Here is a 14,658-nt window from a genome sequence, read left to right on the forward strand (position 1 = left end):
TTACTGGAAGTCTTGGCTTCACCAAGCCAAGCAGTTCTTCACTTTATTTAGTGTTTTATTATTTTGTGAGAACTATGCAGGTGTTTTATTTCTGAAGGCTTTATATTTTATTCAGTTAGATTATTAAAGACTGAATTCTTTATTTGGAATGAAATTGTTGTCTTACACAGTGCGTATAAAAAGGAATAACTGATACACATCGTCACCATATAAAAATGAAAAGAATACCAGTGCAAAATGCGGCAGACAAATACATCTCTAACATATTGCAGAGGCGGATACTGGGACAATACTAATTCAGAAAGGTGCCAGCAAAACGGTGAGAATGTGGAAACAAAAGAAAATACTGTGTTTATGTGGTGCAGTAAGTTTCCCAGAATCTGACAGAACCCATGCATTTCTGCACCCAGAATACACTTAGAGAACAGTCTAATCATGGCAATAGGTACTACAGAAAATGGTATATTGTGTATAAACCTGGCCTCTCTAATCGCCTCCTTATGTGCCTGGAACATCTTGACGTTGTTCATGTTGGACTGCCAGTATTTCACATATCCCCCGTGGTCTGCTGTCAGCATCCACATATCATTGTGTGACCAAGTCATAGCCCTTACAGGGCTGTCGTGAGCCTGTAAATTCAGAAACAAAACCTCTAGCAAACATGTTCAAATACCATCCGACCCATACAAACACAAAAGTTAGTAAAGTTCCTACTTAACAGCTGCAACAAAGAAATCAAAACAATGATGATCTAGTTAGATCCAAGATGTTATTGTGGGGTAAAAAATTTCCCTTACTTTGTATACAATAGTCTTCTAAATAATAAATGAAGAGTACTTGCATTTTGTTTCTAAAATGTTTCTTTATTATTACAAGTACTCATAGTATGTTCTTGAGAACAGTTAGTATAGCATATGGAGATGGAATGAAAAGCATTAAATGAATTGCCTACAGCCACAGTCTGACATGGGGTCAGAGCAGAATAAAAGACCTCTAAGACTTCCATTACCGCACTTAGACCACAGACCCATGATGAGCAGGGTGAAGTGTGTTCCTAAAACATGCTCTGAAACCTCAAGGAAATACACAGAAATCTTGATAGATGAATTTACCTGCAATATTGTTTCAAAATTGAAAGTCAGTCCATTCCATAAAGTAAACTCTCCACTAGATGCACCAGTGACCAAGCGTCTCCCCTCAGGAGTCCACTGCAAAAGAAAAATTTAACTAAACTGTGCAAATACAACATTCAAATATTTCTTCACAATCCTCCAAATAAATCATAAGCTTCTTCCAGGGAATCTGCAGAACTGGAATTTACTAAATGACTGTCTAGAGGATGCAAGATAGACAAAAATGCAGAACTGTGCCAGAGGGCTTTTGACTTTTGTAACAACAGGACAAAGCCCACCGTAAAAGCAATGAAAAAATCTAGTTGTAGAGAAGAAACAGCTTATTGGCACCAATACCTTTCTAGCATGCAATATCCATACTAAACAATACTGCTGACATCACGGAAAAGTTGTTAAAAGATGCTACAAGAGTCTAACAGCATAGAGACCAAATTGCCTTTTTTTCTGTGAGTCAAGATATATTAGCCTCCCCCCCCCCCCAAAAAAAAAAAAAATTAAAGTGTGGGAAGTGCACCTCAGACTCTGAGAGTAAGAATTATTTTGTACTCAGACCTTACCATTTAATTTCCTAAAACCCTCCACAGAAAGAACAGGCACAGAGGTAGTCCATATATTCCACATGCTCGTTTTATCTGGAAATGCTTTAACTGTTATCTTGTTTCGTTCTTCAGTTAAGAATATCACTCTGATTTAAATTAAGACAATACAACTAAGGAAATCCAACATTATACTCACCCTGACAACAAACACTGGGCATTTTACTTTATTAGTAGATGTCCGAACAAATTTTGTTGTTACAGCATTCATAGGGTTGTTCAGCATTCCTATAGGAGGGACCAACTATGAGAGAAGAAACAAAAGATTTAGTAATGACATTTCTAACCAGAACCTGCAAGAAAAGCATACATTCTGGACACCTATTTCTGGAAAAGCAAGTTTTTCATTTGCAGGGAAATTATCAGAAGTCAGTCAGTAGAAATGTTCACAAGTCTGTATGATTTACCATCTCAAAACATCCAGAACCAGCATCTTCAAGAGCAGCTTTGCAAGCTCAGTGCATTATGAGAGTTCTTGCATCCAAAAATTAAAAGCCTATCCAATTTCAGGTTCTCTTCGTGGACATGGATTCCAACCGAACAAGATAATGTAGAGTGAAGATACCCTTCGTATCTTTAAGGCCTCTTGTGGACAAAAAGATAACCTCAGCTGACAGGCAGAATCCTTCTGATTTTCTGGACAAATTTTATCCACAGAACTTCATCAGGGAATAGAAAGATTTTACTTACGTCATTGTAATATCCTGCATCAGGCTGGATTGCTCGCATATCTCGCTGGTCTCTCTGCCATACTCTATTCTGGAAAGAAGAAAACAACTCCTAGTTCATACCACCACTATACTTCATTGTTAAACAACAGAAAATAAGGAACACATTGACAGCCTGTTTGGGAAACTCCAAAGCACTCCAAAGATTTTAGAATAAATTAAGTTAAAAACTTTGGTCTCAGGAAACCTGTAGAATTTGTACAGCATAAGCAAAAGATTCAAGAATGTTTAAAGTCTTAATTTCATCAGACTAAAGCAGCTCATTTAAAATTGCAGCTTAACAATATGAAAGGAGCAGTCCTATGTAATAAGCCACATTATTGTAACAGAGACAACTGGTACCTTGCTGCCCAGGCTAATAGGTAATCTACAAGAAGCACGTTCAACCATTTTAAAAGCTTTACTTTCAGGATAAGCATTTACACCATTAGGAGCTGTGTTAATTAACCCTAAATGAAACCCCACACAGTGACACGAGCTAGAAAGGAAGCTTCTGTGGCTGAAGCATAAAGATAATAATGCATTCAAATGGATATAACTTAGAAGACCAAGGGATAAAAATCCCTTCAAGTAGTTAAATTTTGTGAGCTGTCAAACACAGTATTTTCAAAAACACTTTACATGAACTAAGAATTAAATTATTTCAGCTTCACGCTGTAGACTTTACCAATTTGGATCTGTGTACATACCAAAAACATAAGTTAAAATTCTAGGTAAAACATTTCCAGCATACAGTACTACAGTTTGCTAGAATTTCTTAAGCCAAGAGCAAATTACATATGAACCACTTTTCTCATTTTTATAGAACCACATCAAATTAAATCAGTAGTATTGAAGCCAGGACTGAAATGAAATTCTGGTATATCCTAATTTTGTTTAAGCGTCCAAAACATACAGATCTGACTTTTTTTTGTTTTGTTTTAATAAACGGAAGTTTGAGGGTGTTTACTTCTACCACAGTAAAAAAGGTCCTGAACTACTAAAATTATTTTTTTTAAAATTAGCCCACCACTAATAGAATCGTTTTTGGGGCATCCCTAAAATATAAGAATATGTTTTAAATGTTTCGTGTTTAAACAGATCTTCGAAGATAATTTAAATTTATTATTGAGAAAACCTTCCAATTGTTAAACACGTACAAGCTATAATCATGTACTGGCCACAGCAGATCAAATTAATTTCATCAAGTTTTTGCGATGTCGCTGTTGAGATTCCAACAATTCCTGTATTTACATATTTGATTCTATTTCTTCTGAGCTAATATCCAGTACTTGTACAGTAACTCTTCATCATAAAATTGTATTTCTTAAGAAATTAATACCACCGCATCAGGAAAGCTAAATAAGCATTTTTACAGAACCATTTCTTCAACAAAACTTCATTTAAGTTGGTCTGTATCTATTAACTGTACAGCAAGGGATTTTCAGAGACAACAGTGCAAGTTGCAGTGCTATTAGTAAAACGATGAGAAAACATTTTTATGGTGCCCTGGTTTTGGAGGGGAAGGGGTAATGGTTTGTTTCCAATTCTGGGAAATTTCTATTTCAAAACAAAAATAAGAACAATTACATTATTTATAATGAGTTTTTATGTTCACTGAAAAGTCAGAACATCACACAAGACACTCAATTGCACTCCAAGTTGGAATTCCAAGACAGAATGTAAAAACTGGTATTTACACAAACTACAAAGTCAGCTGGGTATATGCGCAGTTTTATTACCAAGGACCAAACCCCTTTGTATTCATACTATACCAAATTTACAAGCATTTGTCACTTAGTTTGAAAATGCAGCAGTAGATCTCCCAGTATTCCAGACTGCTCTACAGACACTGAAAAGCACAATCACAGATTTCAAGAAGGAAAAAAGTTTTTCAAAGAAAACCAGAAAATTAACTAACCTCCAAATATTTAATTACAGAGGGATTGTAGTCTATGGTCTTTCGATTCACAGCTTTTCTCATCCGCTTTCCATCAAAAGTAAGCTGTTGCATTGCTTGCTGCTGTGCAAAATCAGGTCTTTTGTAGAACAACTGCCGAGGCGCCTGATGCTGGAACCTCGGCATATGGAAAAATCGGGGTGGGGAGCCAATTTCTGTGGCCATGGCTATCTTGTTTCTGAAAGACTGCAAAAAGTGAAACATTAGGTTACTACATAATAATGACAAAAAACCCGCATTAGTATCTCCGCTAACTTAACTTTGCAAGGATGAATAACAACTTCATAAAGCACTGTTTATTGGGAAGAAATATTTGCAGGTTCCTCTGAACAATTATTATTCTTCCCCTGTGCCATATAACACTGACATTAAAGTGGTTAAATACTTTGTTCTCTATTGAGAGGAATTTTGTACTGAAACGGATTACTATAAAGTTTGCGTTACTATCCCTAAACTAGAGCTGTGCAGGAAAAGAATCTCCTCGGTAAAAATACTATAAGTAAATGGAAGAAACTGTAAGACCCTTCAACAGAAGATGATATTTCAGATTCAATATACAACAGGAAACACCACATTCATTACAAATTAATTTAACTATTAACAAGGAAAAAAGTTGTAAAGGGCTGCCTCAAAATCTTATTGTAGGACCTGAAAATAAAATTACATTCTGTTTACATAACTTACAGTAAATACACCACAGATCCCATTCTACCTGTAGGTATACTTTCAATTCCATTATCGCAAAATAAATAGATTACAAATTTATCAAGGTTTGATAAATGTAATCGAATGTAACTTTCCCCCAGCAAGACGCACTGAGAATGTTAAGAAAATGTGAGGGGCAGGGAAACAAAGTGTCAATATTCAGATTTTTTCTAACAGAAGGAAATGAGTCTAAAACCTAATTTTTCAGTCTGTAAAATCCTTAAATGATGAGATCGTAGCAACCTCTTCACAGCTGAAAACTACAAGTTGCCCTTTAAATATGAGTTTGTTGGCACAGGGCAGCAATTAACCTTCTTTGCAGGATTTGCAAACCTACAAGTCACACGCTCCTTTCCACTGCTAACTGAAAGTGTGTCAGGCCAGCTATAAAACAAGCCACCTATGACACCGGGCTGTTAGCTACACAAACAGCTCTAATGTACGGGGAGGGGGGGGGACGACGACGACGACCAAACAAAAGCCATTAGAACTATTCTCCATTCAAGACAAACAAGTCCAAACTAAAATAGCATGTTTCCTTAAATGAGGTAAGGAAATTTAAGACCTTTGGCAGGAGTAGCATCTTTTATTAGACCAACTTGTGTAACTGGAAAAAAGAGACCAACTTTCAAATAAACAAGCCTTCATCCTGTGGCTGAAAGGCTCATTTATTTGACTGAAAGCTGCCCAATACCAGGTGCTCTAACGAGACACCGTGTCTACCTCAAAATACTGCCACATCCATAACACCACTATAACAAAATTACTACACTATTACGCTCGTCTGAAACAAGAAAAAGGTATCAAAACTTTCTCATGCAGGAAGTATGTCAAATACCCCTAAACACTATCTCAGTCAGAACTGTTGTACAGGAAGTTCAAGGTGTTAAATCTCAAAGGTAAAATTAAAAGGATAGTAGTGTTTTTATATCAAAAAAGAGAAAGCAGCTTCTTCAAGCAAGCAAAGCAAGCTGGCATTAAACATGCAAGTCCATTAATAAAGTCATTTTAATGTAGTTTTAAAGCATATGCATTACTCAGGAAAAAACTAGAGAAAATTTCCAGTACTAATCTCTCTCAAGTCTAAAGATATACACTCCTATACCAACCAGTGCTTTAAAACAGAGGGGAAAAGGTATTTTTTCAAAGCCACAAATCTGTACTTTCTTATAGACCATGCAAAAACAAATTTCAAGAACCAAGACAAAAGATATACGCTGGGGCTTCCAAAACCCTTTGATCAGATATATTTGGAAGAAAACATTACCTAAAAATGCCTTTTCAGAGGAACACTCCAAAGCAACAAGTTAATTCATCATTTATTCTCATCTTTAAGAAAACAAAATCTCCCAAAGAAAATTTTTCAATTACAAACATAGGTAAATAAACCATAACCTATGATATGGATCAATTTAGATTGGACATACCTAAAACTATCGCAAGCAGTGTCTAGCTTAGATTCGCATAAACAACATTCACTTAACATGCAATCAACATCAGCAAAAACTACTGTTTAAAAGGTGACCAAAGGCATAAACACATTAATTACACCTCTTCACGCCTGCAGACCCTTCCAAATTAATGATTATGACAAGACAGTATGTGACATCACAGCTATGACACCATGACAAGCGAAATGACACAGGCTTAGGAAAATGAAGGGTTTATATTCTAAGCTGTTTCTCCAACTTTTGAGATCACTGCCTCTATCACAAAAAGCCTCCTACTTGCAGTTACAAACTTTGCAAAAAGATTTTTGTTTACTCAGCTGCCCGGGATCATTTTCTTCTAATAATGCCTCAAATATCATGCTTTTATCCATGTAATATCTTTATGCCCAAGTGATGTTTGCATACCATATATATATATATGAATATATATATAAAAAGAGTGTGTGCACATGCATATTGATGTGCATATACACACAGAGTGAAGCTTCCAAACAAAGCAGCTTTAGAAATGAAGGGGGGTTTTGATACAGATTCAGTTATCAAATGAAACTGGAACATTTATTTACAAAGACCTCTACTCCTGTCAGACAAATATGCCCATTTAAGTTATCAGTGCCCTACTTCATCTTTTGTTGGGACAAACCAATGCCTCAACAGGATCTCCTTTAGATTTTTTTCTATCAGCTAAAAAAGGGTCTGAATTCAGTGTGTCTATAGCTAAAGCTCCTGCTGTATTGTGAGAGAGAGTAGAAACATGCAAACAAATATTAGAGGACAATGTGTAATCCAGAGTAGTAACATCCAAATTCCCATTTAAAGCAAAGTACCAAACTTAGTTTTTATTTTAGAATCCATCAACAAGGGTTTCAATGGAAGACTCCATTTTTTCCTTAATGCACAGAATTAGAACCAACAGCATTTTTTTTCCAACATCAGGAACGGGTCAGGTCTTATTTTATTGTTTCTGGATAGTAATGTTATAAATTAATTGCTATTCTCTTCTAGTTCATTATACTTTTATCACAATTTGAACTGTGAAGTTTTGTATGCCAGTCTTTCATGCACCCTTATTGTTTGCAACAGAAACGTGACTCTTCAGAGAGCTGACTGTCAGTTTCCCCCTTTCTGTCCCCACAAATACCCCTTCAAAGCTGACTAGCCTTCACGCATTTGGGGGGTAAATGTATTTGGGGATATACAGAGAATATATAATGAATTCACTGAGCAAAGATAAGGCCATCCAGAAACACTGGAAGATAAGTAACTGGGCCTACCTTTCAGTTAAGATGACAAAGAAAGTCTGGAAAATGCAGTCAAATTGGGGAATAAATGAAGGCACATCTGACATGAAACTGAATGCAGGAATAGGACCAGGTGGACAAAAAAACCCCAAAGACAAGTTAGAAGAAACACAGTGAGAGTGGGAGTAACTACAGAAGCAAAACCACTAACTGAGGTGCAAGGTCAGTCAAGAAAGAGAGAGTGAATGAGACACCTGAAAAACAGACACAGGTTTTTAAAAAAAAAAAAAAGGAGAGAGAGAGAAATTAAAAATAATTTCGCTGAGACTTCGGCAGAAGAAACTGCACAACAGAACTCAAGGAGCTTGTGACAGGACCCAAGATGTCCATTGCTGCTCCTTAACTGTCAACACACACACTTGCAACAGAGCAAGCCTTTTATTTGTTCCTAATAGTGCCATAAGGATGGCAGGTTTACTAATGCTATCAAGTAATCAGAGGGACATGGCTATAGAACAGAGTTAAAAAATGAAGAAACCTGAGGATGACCTTATACCCAGGGCAGCATGGTGTCACAAGGCAGATGGATTTGTGGAGTTTGTTTGCTTTTTAAAGCAAGAGAAGAGTCACATACAGTATTAGCCCATTACAGAAAATGGTTACCACTTAGTTCATGTACTCAAATAAGACTACAAAGGTAACACTAGCATTTCACTCAGTAACAGTGTTACTTTATCATCTCATTTGGGTATGGCTGTTTCTTTAATATCAGAATGAATCTCGCAATAAGTTTTGAAAATTGACAGATTTGGACTTTGCTGCCTGAAATCATTCAACCAAAGCAATTCACAACTTCACTAAATCAAAACAAAATAAATTAGGCTAATAACGCCAAAACAAAAGCACCAATGCATCCTTCTACACTAGTTTCATCAGATAAAGTTTGAAGAAAACGAGAGTGTCATGGCTTACATTAAATCCGTCACTTCTTACAGATAGTTCAATACTACAAGAAAAGAAAAATCTGATTTATGTATAATCTTGACAAATTTTATGTGGTTTACCCAAAAAGTAAAGATCATCATTAATGAAGTACAATAACTGTTGACTAAAATGTGCATGCCTATTTAATAGTTATCTTTCACTGAAGTGAAAGCAACTTAGGTGAAGTACAGTAAGTAATAACCTGAATATGTCAAAAGAAAAGTATGTTTCCAAATGGCAGAACAGAAGGCTATTCTCCTGGGAAGTGCAAGCAGCCAGTTACTTTGCAAACCCTACGCTGCCCACTACAACAGAACATGCTGCAGTTTAAAAGACATTCCCTTGAAATGGCTAAACCAGCAAAGGAAAACAGGTGCTAAAAGTTTCCCAAGCGTATCTGTATACTACTACTTTAAATGTGTATTAGACAAACAAAGTACATGTAGGCTTTAAAGCAAGCACTTTTACAAGTGCAACAGAAACAGTGAAAATTAATAGTAATTATTTGCATTGCAATAGCACATGAGTCCAAAACACGGTTCAGGAGATTCAGTGCAAAAACACTATCAGAGTAGAACCGCCTCAGCTTTCTGAGACAGAAGTACAAGATGAGAACACCACAATGCAAAGTTAGCCTAACAAGTTTATTGTTCAATACATCAGTATCAAACGTCATCTTTCTTTGATTAGACAAGCACCTTTACATCTACAAGGTATCAATACTCCTTAATTTCCTTTTAGTAACATTTCTCTAAATTAAAAAATCCTATTGTAAATAGTCACCTCCGAAAAAATGCGCCTCTCCATTTTTTAATTTGTATATTAAGAAATCTGTAAGCACATCTGACTAAACACGCCTGTTCTGGAAAAAAAAAAAAAATCAGACCAAATACAATTTAAAGTTATTTTTTCCCTCTTTTAGGGAGTATTAACACCGAGTTCCAAAAAATTCTCCTTTCTTTCGTCCTTTGGAAGAATGTGCATCTCTGCTCGGGAGATGAGCCACAGATACTTCCATGCCTTCCCCTTCCTATAACATTCACACTATTTTCAGGGGCTCTCTTTCTCAGTCTCATCATCCAGTCTTTTTCCTTACCTGGGAATTGTACCTTTTCCCACTGCAAAAGAATTATATGGAAGGATATATTCCAGACATAAATGTTCTATTTTTGCCATCTTCAACATTTTTTTCATGTTTTAGAAAAGAAAAAAAAAAATAAACATGCATGTACACACATTGTTTCTCTATTACACAGGAATAGAGCCAGCCATCCTGCTTAAGGGCAGGAATATAACACAGTGAGACACTGTTAAGACTCACAGGCATTTCTGGAAAGCCTGTGATCACCAGGTAGGGGCTTACATAGAAAAAGGATTCTTCATTTTATACAAATCATGTAATCTTAAGTAAATGGTCTTCCTAATATTTTAAACTGTCTAAATTAGGCATTTCCAAAATAATATATCTTGCTCAGGTTCGTTTCCTGTTTAAAAGAGATGATTTTTTGAACCAGTGTTTCTGCATCTCCCCCGCTTCATTCACTGAAGCGGATATGCTTATAATCTACAAGTATTAGAAACTCAAATTACTAAAAACACTGCAAAAACAGCACTAGCAGTAGCAAGCTTCCACCACATTTTTCTGAAGATACACTTGAAATCTGCTGAAACTAATTTGTATGTCTGCCAATGAATTAAACTCTCACAGCAGAGGTGACTTTGCTTCTGCTCTATGCAGATGTCATCATTTTTCTGAAGAAAAGATAGATCATAAGTTTCCTTCACAGTACATTAGATAATTCCACTCTGAAAACACAGAAATATTATGAAAAAGAAAAAATTATGCTGATTTGCAGATCTAGTGAAGAATATATTTAACCAATTCCTTGAATTCCTTTGTGTTTCAATTTCCTATTGTATTGAAAAAACATTTAATCAGATTAACAAAACAAGATCACCTAAACTCTGAAAATTGTACATTTGTGAGGCACTCAAGAATCTCAAATAATTTCACAAGTACTTTTTTTAACAGTTCTTTTTTAGAGCATAGCTTTTTTGGACAGATAAAGCTGCTTCATCAAAAGTGCTACACTTAAACAAATTTATTCCAGAAAGAATGCTATGGATCTTTATTGATTTACAGTTCTATAACTAGATGATATCTTTCCCACTAGTTATGAAAGACAATGGCTGTATTAAGCAGGAATATAAAACTATTTAAAAAAACGACATTCTCATCTTCGAAGCCACTCTGTGAACTGTCTTGACTTTGAACTGTGTTAACAGAATGTCACTTTCTGTAAAGAGAGCATATACCCCAGTGATAAGGGAAGTTTGCATCAGTCAATAAGATGCAACGATGAAGTGCAAAGTTGCCCAACTCAGCCTGATGGTCATGAAGTGATATTTTTGTCAAAAGACAACAAAAAAAACTTTCAAGAGTAGAAAAAATTGCACAAGGTTCTTGTCCTTTGAGTATTTAAAAATCTTATTCCCACTTTTGAATTACATAAGGCATGGCAACAGCATGTAGCTTTCTGCATTTTTATATGCAGATCTCCAAAAATTTTCTAGAAGACATGCAGACATGACTATACCAACTTTAAACCTAAGAAAAATAAGACCATTCTTACAATCCGAGAATAGACTCCTTAATTACCCACAGGTGCTAGAGGTCCATAGCACACCGAATCACAAAACTCAAGACACAAATACTGACCTATATTATACAAGACTGCTATTAAAAAACATTACTGCTCTCTGCAGCAAGCACATTTCCCCAGGGCTCTACTGCTGTACTCCCAATATGTATTAGCATCCATTCTCTATCGTATTCTACTTCTGAAGAAAACTTTCCTAGAAATGGGTTTTAAATTCTGACCATGGAAAGTGGGGGGAAAAGGATTTGGCAGCTTTCCCCCTTCCAGTCATTCTATTGCAACAGAAAATGTAAAAAAAACCCCCCAAAACTCCTACATCTTCATCAAAACCAGAAAGATACTTAAATTAATCATTGGTTAAGTCAAAATAAACTACTCTGCCCAAAAGGTTCAACGACCTCTTCTTATTTGGAGACACTTCAAAAATTTTTTTCGTACACAGCCCTGAATCTACTACACTAGCATGACCGAGGACCTAAAAATGCAGAAATATTTGTTTTTTCCCCTTTTACTTTGGTTCTGTACTTTCATTATGCCCAGTTTCACCATGAAGTTTAAACCTTTGGATTTTTAACACAACCCAAACACACACACACACGACATGGAATCTGAAAGGATAGAACATGTAACATTTCTAACATATCTATCAAGAAAACAACCATTTATCACTGTACAGTGAGCTAGACCTGGCAAAATGTGATTATTTTGATGCAGTTCAAAGGGTTTATTCTATCCAGGAAGAGAAGTAGTGCTGGTATTTAATTGACAAAAGCTCTACACCTTTGAAGTTTCACAAACAAACACACTATGCCCAAGAGCCTCTGAAATAGTAGAGAAAGCATACAGACAAAATTTGAAATTAAGAAATCTAAAAGCCAAAGGGAGAATGGGCTATCAGGGAAAAAAACTTCAAACACCCAGTCTGAAAGTCTCAAGTATGAGCCATGGAGGGAAAATCTTCAACGTGAGCCTGCAGGGAAATCTTCAACAGTTGAGTCTGCTTAGCTGCACACAAGTTACATGTACATTTAACACTTTCTTCAAATTTTTCATTTCTAGTTCTAAACAAATACCTAATAATCAAACAAATCTCAAACATTCCTCATTTTACGTTCAAACTAAACCCTTGACTCATTCTAAAAATAGACATATTTACAGAAGACAGGTGCTTACGTACATCATAAAGTGAAAATACTTTAGTTCACAGGACTTAAGAGACAGGTCCTGCTTTACCACTTTGATCACAGTAGAGAAAACTGCTTTCACAAGTAAAACAGCCTAGAACGATTCCCTTTCTGCACCTCACAAAAGCAACTTGTACAGCAGGTTTCTTGACGTGTACTTCAAAACAAACATGGAAGCAACCAATTGCAGTAAGAGGATATTTGGCAGACTGCACCTAAACCTCAGCTAGCAGATGCACAGGATTTGGTCTGCTACCATGATTTCAGTATTACTGATTTTATAGTTTTGCTTTAAGTTTACTCACAATATTTTAATAATTTTTAATAATAAAACAATATTCTTCCTCCCTCTAAACCACCAATATCTTCCTTTATCTTGACTCCTGCTTAGCATTTGTCAAGACCTGCATTTAGATTATAACCCAGACTGTCTTTTACTACTATGAGTCACTATGATAATAGCAATTCATCCTAAGTGGCTGAAATATATCTAGCTTGGTTTTCATGCTGAAGTGATTACTGATGCTGCTTTACCTTAGAGCTACCATTTTGTCAGGAAACAAAACTTTAGGACTAACTTTTAAATCACATAACATAGCATGACAAATACTAAACAACAACAAAGGAAAAGCAGTTTAAAAGCAAAAAAGGCCTCTCAACCTTGCTAAATATCAAGATATCCTTCAGCTGGTTACTACATCAGGACCTGCTGAACTAACACTAATCTTGGTGAAAAAAAATCACAGCTGAATCTGCTTGGGATGCTCCTCCTATTTTCACCCAATACACAGTTCACCTTATAAGGAGAACGTATTGTTGGTTCATATTCAACTTGGTATTCATGGTAACTCTCTGTTCCTCTTCAGTGACACTGCTATTCAGCCAGTCACTTTGCAGCTTGTACAAATCCATGAGGCTATGCCAGCACATGGAGAACTCTGCATGTCTCCTTACCAGTCTTCAGAAGGTTTCTACTGACCCATTCCTCAAGCGTATCTCAACTAAAGTGCTATTGTTTAGGTACATAAACCCCAAATCACCAGACTATCATCATCTTTCCTCCTCAGCTCACTTACGATTGAACTGAAACTCTACCGGACTCTAGAGACAAATTATTATTTGGGTACCATATGGAAGAAATGTGGACATTTTGCTTTCATTTGTCTGTATGTGGCTCCTGGCAGGAGACAACTCCTTAGAAGACTCAAGCCCTCATTTGTATAAAACACACAAACAGCGGGGGGGGGGGATGTGAATCCAGAGTGGCAAGAAATCCTACAAAAAAGTCTTCAGATAACTTTATGATCAGTGGAAGGGAAAAGGACTAGAAGGACTATAGCAGCTCACAGGACAAAACTTAAGTAGGGAAAACCAGTATCTTTGTTTCAGAAACAATCTACCGAGATTCTGATGATAAAGAGAACGAAGCCCACACAATCGAACAGTCTGATTCTCTTCACACTATGGAACAGAAACATACATTTTAATATATTAAACAAAGTTGAGTACCTGAGTCCCTAAGAGTTGCAAATTCAATGCTGACAAGAAGATATCAAAGTCCTTTTAGTAAGACTTCAGAATTAATAGGAGTTGTAACTTGTTATAAAGATTCAACTTTCATAACCTTTATCTATTGAATGCTTAACAAACATATCCAGAACTCTTGCAACTTTTATGTAAAAATAAATGTTGAAAGAATCAAAAGAGAAGAATTAAGAAAATCTCTACCTCATGATCCAAAGACTGTTTGGGTTTTGTTTGGTTCTCCCCCCTCCCCCTTAGTGTCACTTGGGCCAGCCTTCTGACAAAGCAATGCTGTTTGCCACACCAGTTTCTGGGCCAAATAAAGGTAGAATAATAGTCTCTTAAGTTTCCATAACTAAGAAACAGAAGGGGGAGCAGAAGGAAGGGAAATAGTGCTATCATGTGTGATCATGTGAAAAAATGTGCCTTTATATGGCAAGAAGTATAAGAAGGTAAAAAAAACAAAACCACAACTAAAAGCAATGTTTTTCAGTAGTTATTAACGGTATTTCA

At 36.1% G+C, this 14,658-nt stretch overlaps 1 protein-coding gene across 7 annotated transcripts in view; it reads right to left on the bottom strand.

The window, feature by feature from the left end:
- Positions 1–14,658, bottom strand: part of WDR33 (WD repeat domain 33) — a 71,705-nt gene that overhangs the window by 49,112 nt on the left and 7,935 nt on the right. For all 7 annotated transcript variants that reach the window (XM_072866421.1, XM_072866415.1, XM_072866420.1 and 4 more), the window contains exons 2-6: positions 4,358–4,582; positions 2,420–2,488; positions 1,869–1,973; positions 1,113–1,208; positions 478–629 (exon numbers count right to left, since the gene is read on the bottom strand). In XM_072866421.1, coding sequence (XP_072722522.1) covers positions 478–629; positions 1,113–1,208; positions 1,869–1,973; positions 2,420–2,488; positions 4,358–4,561 — 626 coding nt within the window. In that variant the 5' untranslated portion in view covers positions 4,562–4,582. The remainder of the gene's footprint in view (positions 1–477; positions 630–1,112; positions 1,209–1,868; positions 1,974–2,419; positions 2,489–4,357; positions 4,583–14,658) is intronic.

The sequence above is a fragment of the Ciconia boyciana genome, chromosome 7 (assembly GCF_034638445.1).
Source record: "Ciconia boyciana chromosome 7, ASM3463844v1, whole genome shotgun sequence".
Classification (NCBI taxonomy): domain Eukaryota; kingdom Metazoa; phylum Chordata; class Aves; order Ciconiiformes; family Ciconiidae; genus Ciconia; species Ciconia boyciana.